General features: G+C 54.8%; 1 protein-coding gene and 1 long non-coding RNA gene across 2 annotated transcripts; one reads left to right on the forward strand and one right to left on the reverse strand.

The window, feature by feature from the left end:
• Positions 1-174: 174 nt before the first annotated feature.
• On the reverse strand, positions 175-3877 carry EDF1 (endothelial differentiation related factor 1). The gene is given in 7 exon segments (XM_082401891.1): positions 175-625; positions 1185-1278; positions 1567-1727; positions 2088-2139; positions 3657-3761; positions 3763-3810; positions 3812-3877. Coding segments are annotated over 7 exon segments (573 nt in total). The 5' UTR covers positions 3863-3877; the 3' UTR covers positions 175-563.
• Positions 3878-4102: 225 nt separating this feature from the next.
• Positions 4103-11063, forward strand: LOC309633287. Its single transcript, XR_014247407.1, has 2 exons — positions 4103-4462; positions 10544-11063. It is a non-coding gene; the product is annotated as an uncharacterized lncRNA (long non-coding RNA).
• The last annotated feature ends 4470 nt before the right edge of the window (positions 11064-15533 follow it).

Genomic DNA, 15533 nt, shown 5'->3' on the forward strand with positions numbered 1-15533 from the left:
CACTAACTGTCCCAGCAGAGGTGACAAGAATAGCCTGCAGAGCGGCCTTCCTGGCCCTCAGACTCCCCCCACACCGCTTCATGAAAACAGCCCTTCGCCACACCGTGGGCCAGAGGGAGGGGGAGCTGCGGGCGCACGACACGAGACTGGACAGCAAGGATTCAGCACCAGCAGGAAGGGCGACACATGTTTACTAGCTTCTCTACGGGCCGGGCTGGAGACGCAGCTTCTCTCCCAGACGGCGGCCGCCCACCCTGTGCGCGGTGGTCCCCCTCCGAGCTCCCTGGAGCCGCACCCGTGCCGGGGCAGACCCCGGGGGAGAGGAAGGCAGCGCTCTGCACCCCACGCGAGGGACGGGGACAGGGAGGAAAATAATCAGGAGAAGCAAACACTCCGCAAGGTTTTGTTAGTTTGACAGCAGGTACGGGTAGAGGGGGTTCCCGGGCAGGGCTATCGCCCTGTGTTCCGCACAGCCGCGTGAGGAGACCCACGCTGGCGCTGGTGGTCAAGGGGAACCAGCCAGACGAGATCAGCCGGAACGCACTGATTTCGAGGCTTTGTGTTCATTTCGCCCTCGGCCCCTTCTCGATCGGCTTCCCAATGTCTCTCCCCCGGAGCTTGAGGCCTGAAAGAGCCACCGGCCCATGACCACTGCAGCTCGCCCCCCGGATCTTCAAGGCACAGGGCAGCGCCGCAGCACCCCCACCCGCTGGCCCGGAGCGGGCAGCGGCACCCTCACCGACCCTGAGCGCGGGCTGCCAGGCTGCACTGGAGGCGGGGAGGGGGGGCGCGGGGGGAGGGGCGGGACGCCGATGAGCACGGTGCCCACCACGCTAGATTCCACGCCTGACCCTGAAGAGCACGTGCCTGCCCACCTTCGCGGGGACAGAGGACGCCCCTTCCCAGAACTAGGCCTCCTCGCTCTGGGAGCCCCGCGGCCGCCAATGCTGGGGGCGGGGCAAGGAGAGCGAGGCCCACAGCACAGGGGGCTCGAGGAGATGCCAAAGGGGGAGGCGCCCAGACACTACTCGCTCGTGGGAATTTTCTTCAGGCTCCAGAGAATTCCGGGGCCCCAGGGGCCTTCCTGCACCCCTCCTCACCAACCCCACCCAGGAGGGGCGGCCGTGCTGCGCCCGGTCAGGCAGCGGCAGCCGAGACCCACTGAAGGATGGCAGGACACTCACCGATGGCTCTCTCGATCTTGCCCAGAACCTGGTTGTTAGGAATGGCCCGGCCACTCTCATAGTCCGCGATGACCTGTGGCTTTTCGTTGATTTTCTAAAGAGAAAGTGTATTTGCACACATCAGTTCCAGAAGGAGATGCTGGGGGACTAGAACACAGCCAGGTGAGACGCCTCGGGCGCCGCCCCCCCGGGACAGTGTGCAGGCCAAGGGCCTGAGCGGACAGCAGCTCAGGACGTTACAGCTGACTCGTGTGGCCCCCCCAGAGGCCTCAGGGTTCCCAGGGCAAGAGCGAACTGAAGCCCTCAAGTCACCAGGCAAGCGGAGCCCACGCCTCCCGCCTGCCCGGCCACGGCCTGGGAGGGGGGGACCCGCTGCGCTCACCGTGGCCAGGTCCTTCTGCGTCAGCCCTTTGCTCTGCCGGCCCTGCTGGATCACCTTGCCCACCTCCAGGGTCACCCGGTCGTGGTGCAGCTCCTCCGTCTCCCGGTCCAGCTTGGCTGTGTTCTTGGTGATCGAATGCTGTTTGTTCTGGCCGGCGGCCCCTGGACCGGTGCGAGGCAAGAGCAGAGGAGAGGGTTTGCAACAAAGCCGAAGGAGAGCCGTTTCAGAACGGGAACCAGGCCCGAGAGGCGCCCTGTGCCCCGGGTGACGTGCTAAGCCAGGCCACCCAAAGTGGGGCCAAGAGCACAAAGTCCAGAATCCGTGGACTAAGGAGGGAGAACAATCCCTCCTGACCTGTGCCAGCCACAGCTGCCCTGACAAGATCTCTGACAGCTCCCAGCTCTGCAGCGGCTTCAGCTGCCAGCAGCCACGCTGACAGCCCGGGGGCAGCACTCACGCATCTGCAGATACGAACCCCAAGAGCACCCCCTGGTTTCGCGAGTGGACGCACGAGTACCTACATTTCTTGGAAGTCTCCACATCTTCTCCTCGTCTCTGAGCTGCTAAGATGGCCTAGAAAATTAGCAAGTGTTTTTCGGTCAAAATTAGCGTTGCAGTATCTGGCAAACACCAGTTTAGGCTGCTGTCAGCCAGTCAGCGCACTGCTAACGCCTGGTGCTTTTTGAGCCCGTGAGCTCCGAGCTCATGCCCCTAAGCGCCGTGCTACGTGCCTAGTACCTGATGCTTTTTCAAGGACTGACAAGTAAATGCTGGGTTTAAACCAAAGCTTGTTATACAAATCCCTCTACAACCAAATATCCAGGCAACTCTCAATAAACTCCTGCTAAGGAAAACAGAAAGAGATCACATCTTTGCTGCTGAAAAAAATGTGCTAATGGATTCCTTTCAGAAACCCACACTTGAAATAGATTTACCTCTCTACTACACTCTCCTGCAAAAGCAGGAAGGAACGTCAAGTGAGGACCTGGTCTGGCCTTCCTCAGCCAATCCGGCTCCTAATAAAAGACAGTACGTCGCGCAAAGCCTGCAGCCCCCGGCCCAAACATCAGCAAAGACAGCGACACCCCTTGATCTACAGTCACCGAATATTAACGTAATGTATTTCTTGAAGCTTCTGACACCTCAGAGACATGACTGTGCGACATTCTCAGTGTGACATGTTCACAGATGCTTTCTAGAGCTGTTCACACGATTCCTAGCTTGTGGCTATTAAGTTTCCTTTGGAAAAAAAAAAAGAGAGTGAGTTTGGTTTTGACTAACTGAGAAGTCCTGGGCAGGTCAATGAATGCTGGTCACCAGGGCCAAAGCTAGTCCTGGCCCAGACCTGGCACTGCGTGTCTAAGGCTGGCCCAAGGCGGCCTGAGAGTAGAAACAAGCAGGGGTGGGGACTGAACTGCCCTTCCCCTCTTCCCTCACACCGACTCACAGACGAACCCCTGATGGACTAGCCAGGGAACCTTCTGCCCCACGTACCCCTCAGGGCATGCCGGCTACCCTTGCAAGTTGGGGACGCAAGGTCCACCCGCATGCTGGGTCCTAGGCCACCTCAGCCTGGGGCCAGGGACCCCCTACGACCGGCAATGTGCTTCAGTGGGCTCCACAGGCGGCGGCAGACTGGCCAGGCACCCGGCAGCCCGCAGAAGCGGGAAGGAGACCCTGGGGCGGGGGTGCCAGGCAACCGTGCCCCTGTCCCATCCCTTCCCTGGACCCACCACCTATCTGCGCTCCATCCCCCATCTCCGCCCCGAGGTCCACCCCGCTAACCTCGCCCCGCTCCCCTCCAGTCCCTATGTACCTGTCCCCACCAAGAGGTCCAGCGCCTCGCCCGCAGGCCTGTATCATTGCCCTAAGACCATCCGGACCCTTCCACCCCCACCCCGCCCCTGTCTCCCACTCCTGCCCCTGGCCCCCGCCCCGTCGCCGCCCCCTGTCCCCGCTCCGCTCCCAACCGGTCCCCGCTCCAGTCCCCACTCCCCGCCCCCAGCCCCGCGTCCTCCCCGCCCCCGGCCCCGCGTCCGCCCCGCCCGCCCGGCCGCTCCTGGGCCCCGAGGCCCGCGCTGCGCCCGCACCTGCTTGGACTTGGCCTGGGCGGCCGTGGGGCCCTTTTTGCGCAGCACCGTCACCGTGTCCCAGTCACTCTCAGCCATGGCGGGGCAGGCGGGGCTGGCAGTCCGTCCGGCGGCTCCGCGGCAGCTGCTCGAGACCCGGCGTCGCGACGTCCCCTAGTCGCTCGGCCGCTTCCGGCGCCCGCCTCGGGCCCGCCCCCTCCTCCCATTGGCCGGCGGCTCGGGGGGCGGGCACTTCCCGCGGCTCGGGGCCAATCCTCGCCCGGCTCGTCTGTGGAAACGCCGGAGGTGCGCGAAGTGGGGCGGGAGAAGTCGCGGCCGAGGCGCGTGGCTCCTGGGGGGGCGTTGTGTGTGTGTTGGGGGGGTTGGGGGGCGGCCAGGGGCAGCTGGAAGGGCGCTTGGGAGCGCTGGGGGGTGATGAGGGGCATGTGGGGCAATGAGAGGTACAGGGGCCGTGGGCGGGGAGGCGAGAGGATGAGTGGGTGGGAGGAAGGGGAACCCGGCTTGGGGAGGCGGCGCAGGGTGGCTCTGGAACGGGGTCGGGGCGCAGGACGTGAAGAGGAGTACTGGGAGGGGAAGGGGAAATGTGAGTAGCGGGTGCTGTGCGCCGGGGCGAGAAGGGGAGAAGAGGGGACTCGGGGGTGGGGCAGGTAGGGGGAGGGAGACTGGGGTCCACACCTGGTTTCCTGGTCGCACCTTTGGGAATGGGGATCGACCAGCCTCGGCCTGGCCTGGCCCCTCGCGGGCAAGGTGGGCGCGCAAACTGGATGCAAGGGAAAGCTAGCCTCATCGATTTTCCTGCAGTTGAGGTTAGTTTCTGTTTCATGCCTTTTTTGGTCACCTTGCACGCAAATGGAAGTTCTTCTGTTTCTCTGGAGTTCTGCTCACGTGATGCAAAAATGATGGGGGCCAGGGTGCAGGTTAGGTGGGGCCTGAAGCAAATATGTTTTGTGGGAGGACTCCAAGGAAATATACAAAATTATAAAAACAAAATTTGTTACAAAAGAGAATGTTTTTGTATAACATGTATATTTTGAATAATATGATGTATACATAACTTTACAGTATGTAATATAATGTATACCTAATATAACGAATGAGTTATTTTACAATAACTTTGTAATATTTTATAGTTATTTTATGATAATCTTATATAATGAGAAAATAAGTCAATAAATTATAAATTTTTAAAAACTGGCAAATGCCACACATTACAAAATTCAGAAAAATAACGTTTGTATGAATTAATGAATGCACCTCTAATGCTTTTGCTTTCATTTTTGACTGTATCCTCATTGAATGCCACATCATGACTTTGCAGAATTGTTTTATGGAAAGAACAGAAAGACAATTCAGACATTTTTCTAACTTGTGTGATCAAATTTGTCTCTGATTGTTAGCGTTGACCTTGGTTTGGGTAATACTTGCGCTTCGCATAGATGTGCTCACTTTTTGTAGCATTCTTATAGGTTTATGCTCCACAACACAGGAATTCTGATAAATGTGTACACTTTAATAATATAATATCCAGTTATCTTACCAGCAAAAGCAAGTATATTTAGGAATGCAGAGGAATTACAGTTCAAAATATTAAAACCGTGGCAGACCATAGGCAAATCGGGAGAACAGGAAGAACTTGCTTTTATAGGGAGAAGGGGGAGTTGGGACGGGCTGTGATAACCAAAGAGTTCGGGGAGCTGGGGGCCCAGTGGAGGCTTCCTGTTGGCTGGACTGCTGTAGTCTCTGATTGGCTGGGCTGTTGGGGTGTTGCGGGGTGGAGGGAAGTTTCCTTCCTCCTGCCTGACGGTAAGTAGAGGCACCTTCCTGCCCAAGATGTAGGCAGAGATCGCTTCCTGTTTGGGGTAACTGACATGCATGGCAGGCGTGAGGGCGCACCGTACAGGCCAGTCCCGAGTCGACTCCAACTTTGGCTGAGTTCTCCGTAATTAAATCCACACATTCTATCCAGGAGTCAGGACAGCCGAGTCCTCTGCTAACAATTTTGCACAGACTCCCGTTTGGTTCATACGACAAACCTTGTTTCTCCTTTGCTCCGCGTACTTCCAGCTCCGGGCGCTGTGCGGGTAGGTAGTTGGCAGCTGTAGAAGACGTACCTGCCCCAGGACAGGCCAGCAAGACTGTGAACAGCATAAAAATATCCCATATACCCCAACTCAGGCTCCTCTTAGTGGGGTCCCAAAAATGCCTGTGGTCACTGCAGCGGGCCCAGGAAGAGTGTGAAGAGAGAGGGGGCTGCTTGGAAAGAGACAGCGGTCTTAACCTATTTCAGTCAAGATATCCTGCTCCTGGAACTTAAGCAACACCCGGCCATGGGAACCCTCGAGTGAGGCCCTCTCTTGAGGGCTGTGATCCCCAAAGGAGAAGTTGCGTCAGCTCCGTGGTGTTGCACCTGCCCTGGTTGGCTCAGCCCAGAGAGGGGCACCCTAGACCTTGGTGTCTTCTGTCCATGCAGGTGTCTGCCAGGATAGCCATCATCACATCTGGCCCTTGGTCAGGAGTCCAGGTCTGATGCCACAGAGACCTCTGCAGCCTCTGTCCTTGTGGCATGAGCTACCACCAGGGCACAGGTGGTACAGGTGTCTGTGCCCCTCCCCCCGACCCATTCCCTGTCGGGTCACCCACGCTCACCCCCTCCTGGCTCTGGGTGCTCCTGATTTACTCAGGGTCCATGGGAGAGTAGCTTTGGGGGCGAAGCTGCAGCAGGTGGCATGGAGAATCAGCTTCAGGAGGCCTGGTGAGCAGCTCACATCTCCCCTGAGGTGCCACACCACTGCTGTTTAATGAATCTCCTGCCTGCCTTGTTTAAAGTAACCAGTGTCACACATCTTCATTCATGGAGAAGAGAAAAGAGAATTCTGTAGCCTTCTGGAAAACAAAGATAAAACATGGCTATTTCTATATTTCCAAAATAAAGATATTAACTTGAATATTGTATCCCTGATGAAAATTAGATATTTTTTTTGATGTGGCCCATTTTTTAAAGTCTTTATTGAATTTGTTACAATATTGCTTCTGTTTTATGTTTTGGTTTTTTGGACGCGAGGCATGTGGGATCTTAGCTCCCTGAGCAGGGCGCGAACCCACACCCCCTGCATTGGAAGGCGAAGTCTTAACCACTGGACTGCCAGGGAAGTCCCTCCCTGATGAAAATCAGCATTAAAAGTTATCAACTAAATACTATCCAGTAAAATCTAGTAAATGTGAAGGTCTGTACGCCTCATGAAGGAGGGGTTACTCACACATTTAAAGGCAGTTCATGATCACCATGGCCAACAGCCCTTGAGGGGGCCCCATGATCCCACTTCCTGGCAGCCCAGCTTTTGTGTAATCCCTTTCCCCTCTGCAAACAAACATTTTTTATTGTGATAAAATACTCTTAACGTAAAAATTACCATCTTAACCATTTTTAAAGTGTAGAGTTCAGTGGCATTAAATACATTTATGATACTGTGAAACCATCACCCATAATCCATCTCCAGACTTCTTTATTTTGTAAAACTGAAACTCTGTTCCCGTGAAGCACTAATTCCCTATTCCTCCTCTCCCCCAGCCCTCGGCACCCACCACTCTACTTTCGGACTTTCTGACTTTAACTCTTCTAGGAACCTCATATAAATGGAATCCTACAACATTTGTCCTTCTGTGACTGGCTTATTTCACTCAGCATAACGTCCTCAAGGTTCATCCATGTTGCAGCCTATGTCAGAACTTCTTTCTTTTTCAAGGCTGAATAATAGTCCATTGCATGTACATACCACATTTTGCTTATCCATTCAGCCATTGATGAACACAGGTTGCTTCCATATTTAGCTATTGTGAGTAGTGCTACTGTGAACATGGATGTACATATATCTTTTTGAGACCCTGATTTCAGTTATTTGGATATGTATCCAGAAATGGAATTGCTGATCATATGGTGACTTTTTAATTTTTTGAGGAATTGCCATGTTTATTTTTGAAGGATATATTTTATAAATATTGTCCCATTGTGTTCTGATCTCCATTGTTTCCAATGATAAATCATCTGTCATTCATATCTATTTTGATCATTGTCCCCTGCACGTAATGTGACATGTTCTCTGGCTGCTTCAAGATTTTCTCTTTTTTGGGGGGGGGAGGGGGTTCCTATTATGTGCCCAATTATACCTTTCTTCATATTTATCCTGCTTGGGTTTGCTGAGCTTCTTGGATCTATATATTAATGTTTTTCATCAAATTGGGAAAAATTTCACTAGTAGTCAAATATTTTATTTATTTATTTATGGCTGCATTGGTTCTTCGTTGCTGTGTGCACAGGCTTTCTCTAGTTGCGGCGAGCAGGGGCTACTCTTTGTTGCAGTGTGGAGGCTTCTCATTGCGGTGGCTTCTCTCGTTGCAGAGCACGGGCTCTAGGTACGTGGGCTTCAGTAGTTGTGGCATGCAGGTTTAGTAGTTGTGGCTTGCAGGCTTAGTAGTTGTGGCTTGCGGGCTCTAGAGTGCAGGCTCAGTAGTTGTGGTGCACGGGCTTAGTTGCTCTGCAGTATGTGGGATCTTCCCAGACCAGGGCTCGAACCCGTGTCCCCTGCATTGGCAGGCGGATTCTTAACCACTGCACCACCAGGGAAGTCCCTAGACAGACACTTTGTGAAAAGAAGTAGCCTTTGGGGATTAGGAGTAACCCACTGAGGTTTTCCTTTGGGGAAGAGCCCTCTGGCCAGTGTGGAGGATGGGGGTGTGAACATGGGGTGAAGGCAGTGCTCAGGGGAGCACGGGTAGTGAATTGGACTGAGCAGGGCAAAAGGAGTGGTCTGAGGGGGCTGAGAGGGCTGAACACCCTATGGAAACTAACTATGTCAGGTTGGATCAACAGACCAACAAGCTACTTGTTACTCATTGTTAACTTAAAAGTGATTGGTTACATCCTTTGTTAGTATTTTGATGAATATGACTGTACAAGTATTGTTCACAGCAGATCTACATAATGCATTATGATTCTACTTCCTTTCCCCTATCACTTTTTCCTTGTGTTGACAAGTGTCTCTAATTTTTTTGGTTAGCTGCATGTTAATTCACTTCATTTTTACTTACCCCCATTAACTCATCCCCAGACTGTCTGTCAGGGCTGTAAATCTCCTCTCCACCCATCAGGTGACTGGCCATCCCTGTGTTTCCCAAGCCTCATCCTCTGCAGCCTGTTCTCCCCAGCAAAGTTGGGTGGGCTTCTTCCAGACCCAAGCCTGGAACTGTCTTTTGAGGAGTTTCTCCTCTCTCCTGGAGCCAATGCCAGCATCTTCTTTCCTTTCACTCTTATCTTGGTGGACAGGCTCTAGAAGCTTTCAGACCAAGACTACATGGGAGGAAAATTTTTTGAGACACAGCATGTTTGAAAATGTCTTTATCCCGTCATCAACTCTCAGGGTGATTGATTGATAATTTGAGCAACAAATTACAGGTTGGAATATGTTTTCTCTTAGAATTTCAAAGTCAGGCTCTATTGTCTTCTAGTTTCCATATTACTGTTGAGAAGTCCCATGTCTTTCTTGTTGTCAGTCCTTTATTTATGACCTGCTTTGTGTGGACTTCCTCCTCTCTCTCCCTTCTCACTCTCTCTCTTTGCCTCTGTCTCTGTCTCTCCCTCCTTGTCCTCTCCCTTCCCTCCCCCCTCCCCCCATCTGGAAGTTTCAGGATCTTCTACTTGCCCTCCTTTCTATGCAACCTCAGGGTGATGGCCTTGGTGTGCTTCCCCACCATGTGCTCCACACTCTAGACCCCCTAAATTTGGATAATAAGGCCCTTCAGTTTGGGAATGTTTTCTTGTGCTCTTTCCTCAATAACTTCCTCCCTTCATTGCTTGTTTCCACTTTCTGGAATTCCTATCACTAAGATCTTAGATTCCCTCCTGGGGCTGTGAATGTCCGTATCTTTTCTATTTTTAACTCCTTTTCTTTCTGCTCCACTTTTGGGAGATTTCCTCAACTTACAACCCTTTCACTGACTTTCCTCTTTAATTTGATCTCACATTTTTATTTTCTAAGTGCTCCCTGCTCTAGTCTATCCGTTCCTTCTACAGCACTGAAATTTATAGCACCCTGTTCCACATATTCTTCTCTCTGTCCCTCTGAGGTTACCAAGTTTAGTTCTGGTCACGTTTTTTTTCAGGTACCTGCACCCTCCCTCCCCCTCCTTTCATCTGTTTTGATCTCTGTCTTTCATGCAACTGTCCCAACCCTTGGCTGTCTGTCTCATCCAAGAGGGTGGCCCTTGGGAGCAGCTGGGAGCCTCGTGTGCGTGGCAGGACTTGCCAGGGTGGGCTCCTCTTTGGGGCGATCAGGGTGGAACAGAGCCATTTCGTCTGAGGGTCCCAAAGAGCAACATCTGGCCAACCCACTGTTTCCTGCTTAGCCTGACTGCCAGCCTGGTGGCCGCCGTGGGGAAGAACTGAGCCCGGCGTCCCTAGGCTAGAGAGCCCTTGGACTCATCGCCTCCTGCCTTCCATAGCAGTGACGAGAGGGAAGGTGCCCGGCTGTGTGGGCTGGAGAGAGGATCTGGGGTCCAGCTGCCCCTACACAGTGTTCAGCCCCTCCCTGCGGCCCAGCCTGCTCTGGGGCCGGGGCCTCTGGGTTTGCCTGGAGCCAGCGCAGCTAGCCTCTGATGACCCCCCTCACTCTGGGACCCAAAGGGTAGATCGTACATGATGCAATTAGCTAAAGGTTCATTTAGTAATCCTAAATCATGTCAGTGATAAAATACAAATACTCCTCCTCAAAATGTCTCCTGTCGGCCGCTGGCACCGGCAAACTCCAGCACACTTTGTATCCTACGTGGAAATCAGCTACACTCTGTGTTTCGGGGGGACGTTCCTAACATTTGGGTGTCATGTGTACTTCCAGCCCTGGCAGAACTCTGCGCTCCTGCATTTAAACAGCAAAGCAGGTGACATTCGCACCGCCACTACGCCCGACTTACTTCAACACTGTTGTTCTATACAGCCACTCAGAGTTTTCATTGGAATTTACAATCTTTCAACTGCCGAGATGTCTGAAAGGCACCAGGATCGGCTTTCACCAAAGACACTGACAGAATCACAATTTGCAGGACGTGCATATGGTTCTTCCTAACTTGGTGCATCTGTGGTTTCAAGTGAAAGAAAATTACCACAAGTTTATTAAGGTCAATAAAAAGTATTCTTTGATCAACTACGAGTGAAAATAGATGGACAAATATGGCTGGACTGTCTATTGAACACGACAAGAAGAAAAAAGACTGATTGTGACAAAAGCCCTGTGAAATTTGCAGATACTAAGACTCAAAAACAGAAACTGGTCTATAATGTTATTCATTAATGTGAAAAATGGATATGTTGGTGTAAGTATTCCCCTTGTTTTTGAGAAAATACATAATGTAAAGAAAGTTTTGATCCATCACTTTCCCCTTTTTTGTACTGTTTATTGAATGTATTTACTTTTTATTCACACGATTGTGTACATGAAGTTCAGCAAGAAAACATTTTCACAACTTGCTTTTCTTTTCAGCCATTGTTGTTGTCACCGAATACACTTGGTCCCATGGAGAAGCGGAGTTAAAAGATCCATTGGGCGTCCCCAGCGAGCACTGGAAAGGCCAGGTGTGCGGGAGGAGAGGATGGGCTATGGTCCAGGAGAGGATGGGCTGTGGTCCGGGAGGGTGTGGGGCTGGACTGGGCAGTGGAGGAGGCTGCCAGCTTCCCCTGCGCTGGTGGCCACTTCCTTCAGCTGCAGAAGGCAGGACCACTTAGACTGAGCCGGGTGCACGGCCTCTACAGATGGCCAGGGGAGGGGAGGGGGCCAGCTGGAGAGGGTGGGCTGCCAAGGATGGGCCCGGGGTCTGGGGAAGCAAGGAGGTACGGTTGACAGCTGGCAGAACCAGGGTCAGAGGTCCCAGCTGGGCTGAAGAATGCTGGGCCCTGGACAGGTGGGAGCCCCGTGGAAGAGGGTGGCAGTGGTGGGGCGGGGAATGCCTGCTGCGGTGGGGTGCCGGGAGACCCCTGAGGGCCACCCCGAGCCTCTCTGACACAGAGCTGCGGACCTTGGCCAGGTGATCACTTGCTGGGTCCGAGTGTGAGCAGAGCCATCTTACGGTTTGTTGCGGGTCCGAAGTGAGGCGGTGGAGCAAGGTCCCCACAGGGAGCAGGTGCGCGGTGCCTGGGCGGGAGTTCCGGCCGGAGTCAAGGGGCCAGAGCGGCAGTTCCGGATGCGGCCGGCAGAGGGCGCGCGCGGACCCGCCGCTGCTCCCCAATGAGGCCGAAGAGGCCGCTGCCCTCCAGGGACCCAGCTGACGGAGGACACGGGCACACAAACCGAGTCTAGTCCCACGGGGTGTGGGGGAGGGGACCCACTTAACACAGGGCCACCAGGAGAGAGACCTTCTCTAGCTGAGACCCTAGGACCTGCAGAGGGCCCAGGCTGAGCCCCTCACCCGGGGAGGGAGGGAGCTGGTCCCGGCAAGGCACTGGCTGGTGTAAAGGCCCTGGGGTCGGGTCGGCCTGGCGATCGGAGGCCGGGGTTGGCCGGGGCAGCCCGGGCACCTGTGATTCTGCATGCGAGTTTGTCCCCCAGGCCTTCGGTTCTGGGTGTGGGGTGGCGTCCGTTTTCTGAGATCGGCTGAAGGGAGGTGGGTGTTGAGTGGGGAATGTGGGCAGGGTGGGGGAATTTGGGGTGATCTTTTGCCTTCTTCTTGGTACTTTTCTGTGTTTTCCAGAGCTTCCAAAATGACCTTCTGTTGCTTAAAACCAAATGCTTTTGAATCGGTGGTACCATCAGGTGGTTTAAAAACTGTGGGATGGTGTACAGTGACCACGGCCTGCTCCTTGGCCCCCATCACGTTGATTACTTTCTCCTGCACCCTTCCCAAGTCTACAGAGAGTACAAACGGACACGAAAACCATTCTTTTCCACCTTTGCTTACAGAGGACGCAGCGCTATGTCACGCTGTCACCACCACGCTCTCTGCACCTCATTAGGGCCTGGGCGTGGGCGGTCCTGGTCCCAGAGCGCTGGCTGCTGCAGTGAAGCCAGCTGCGGGGCCTCACCAGCCTGGTCTTTCTCCTTTTCTTGGGGAGGGGCGGTGCTGGCTGTGCACTTCCAGGAGGGGGAGCGGGGGAGCCCCTTGTGGCTGGCTCCCGGGGAAGGGGAATTCTGGGCAGAGCTGCAGGCCGGCCTTTCTGGAAACTCATCCATCAGGTGATTACACAGTGAGAGTGAAAACAGCTCCTTTCAGAAGCTGCAGCCCCCGGTTGACCTTCAAATGTCTGAAAAACGAGAAAAGAAGCAGGGCCGAGCTCTCAGGACGGGAAGTGGGCCGTACTGGGAGGCTGGCTCTGCTCCGCACCGGCCTCTGCTCTGGGGACAGCACCGGGCACAGGAGGGGCAGCCCACGTCCAGGGTCCTAAGTGCGGGGCCATGGCGGCCTTCCTGCCTCCTGGCCCTGAGTGCTGTTCTCCCAGAGGCCTGGGAGAGTAAAGGATGGGAGGTGAGATGTCCAAGGGGACTGGCCACGCCAGTGGGGAGCGGAGGTGCCACCAGCATTCAGAAATGTCCTGGGCGCAGACCAGGACCCGAGGGAGGAAAGCCAAGGGGGTGCCACCAGCATTCAGAAATGTCCTGGGCGCAGACCAGGACCCGAGGGAGGAAAGCCAAGGGGGCAGGCCCCCCCCCCCCGGGAAGGGGGCCTTGGGGCAGAGTGGGTGGCCGCGGCAGAACCCTCCCCCGGGGTCTGCAGGCCCAGTGGGCAGCTGATGGGGCCTCTCCTGCCTGGCCGGCGAGCTGTGCAAAGCCAGCGTCCACCGCAGCATCGACCCGGATCTGTAGCCAGGCCCGCGCCTCTCTCTGGGGGGCACTGAGGCACAGGACAGAGGCCCTAGACCTCAGCCCTCAGGGGGCAGGTGGACGACGCAGGCCCCCTCTAGGGTCTGCTCGGGGCTGTCCCAGCCACCTCCCGCATGGCTGCCTCAGAGGCTGAGTTTTGCTTTCTTTTTGGCAGGAAGGAACCCGCGTGGGAATCCCCTGAGCTGCCCGACGACCAGAGTGAGTCATCCCTTTTCCAGCCCGCCTGGATCGAGGTGTCACCCTTCTGAGCTGGCAGGCGGGGGTGGGCTGGCTGCTTCTCAGTCAGCAGCCCCTCCCTGCCGAGGCTCCCTCTACCCAATCTCAGCTCGGGGGCCTGTCGTCAGAATCTCTCTCTCTCACACACACACATACACACACACAGACACACACACACACACAGTGTATTCAGGAAAATCCTCTGAAACTGGCAGTCTGAGAGATATGAAATCATTTTCATGCTGGAAGCATCGCCAGGTCCTTCGAGTGGGGCTCAGCCCTGTCCGTGCCGAGGGCTGCAGGCAGCCTCCTTCCCGGGAAGCAAGACCTTCGTCCAGGAAATCTCTTCGGGATGCAGGGTGGGCTGAGGGGGCCCTGAGCCCAGCGCTTCTGCGCTGACCCCGATGCTGGAAGGGTGAGTGAGGTCTGACCCCCCCAGGGAGTCACTGCACAAGGCAGGCGAACGACTTCCACTTCACCCTGAAGAAAGAGGCGTGCTGCTGAGCGGGGACCTCCTCTCTGCAGCAAGAGCCATTTCCTTCTGTGCTGCCAGTGGGTTCACAGGACGGCCTCGGCTCCCCAGACCCTGGGAGGAGAAATCTCCTTACAACTGAGAGCTCGGTTAGTTATGGGCCTTGAGGGAAACCTCATGGAACGCGTAGGTGAGGACTGGGGAGGTTTCCACGGCTGCTCGTGGCAAACTCAGCCTTGAAGTTCACGGAACTCGTAATGGAGGCCTGGTGGCCTTGCTGCTGTATCCCGGGGATGTGGCATTTGGGATCGGGGAATTCCGACTCCAAACCAAGTAATGATTTATGCAGTGTGATGCGAGTACTTCTGGACACAGCGTGGACCGTTTACATCATGTGGCTTCACAGCCTGCCTATGTCGTTTTACTCTGTCCTTGAACAGTTTGCGTGGCTTCAGACGCTCCCCCTGGAGCGGGGGCGCCCACTGTGCTGTGTGACCTGGGTAAGGAATCTTGCCTCTCGTAATCTTTCCTCTTCTGCAAAATGGAGAGAGTCGTCCCCATTTCCGGGTGCTGGAATCAGATGAGACGCTGTTCTCAGGTATTTAGAAAGCCGTATTCCACAGGAGAGAATCCAAATTGTCCCCACTCTCCTTTAGCAGATGAGAAACGTCTTGTCCTCAGGTCACACACTTAGCGGCAGTGTGCTGCCCCTTTTTTCTGGTCAAGACCACCGCTTCCTTTCTAAATATTTCCACTCGTGTGTGTCCATGTGCCATAGGCTGTGCGTATTGTTTCGTTTGGTGGTGAAATTCACATAAGATAAAATTCACCGTTTAAACCATTTTAACGCTTACAATTCAGTGTCATTTGTACTTTGTAATGTCGGGCAACCGTCGCCACTACCTAGATCTAGAACATGTCACTACTCCGAAAGGAGACCTCGCAAGCCTTCCTACCCTTTAGGTGAGCGGCGTCTGTTTGTACTTTTTCTCATAAATGTAACCCACACTGGGGTCCAGCCCTGCGCTGGGTATCGCCGTGGTGTCCTGCGCCTGGAGCTAACCCTCTGCGGGAAGCGCGTAACACACCCTCGTAGGAGAGAGCCGCGGCAGCGCAGACAGACTCTACCTCGAAAGAGTCCGCGGGCGACTTAAGTACCCTAGCCGCGTCAGCTCCGCCCAATCGGCGCCCGCTGCGGCTCCCTGCGCGCTTCTGGTAGGCTGTTGTGTCAGTCAGTCAGGAGTGAGGGCCCGAGGCGGGAGGGGCGGGGGAGAAAGCTGGCCAATCGGTGCCCGCTGTGGCTCTCTGCGGGCACTTGGTAGGCTTTTG

This window comes from Balaenoptera borealis, assembly GCF_965194805.1.
Source record: "Balaenoptera borealis genome assembly, chromosome: 8".
NCBI classification, from domain to species: domain Eukaryota; kingdom Metazoa; phylum Chordata; class Mammalia; order Artiodactyla; family Balaenopteridae; genus Balaenoptera; species Balaenoptera borealis.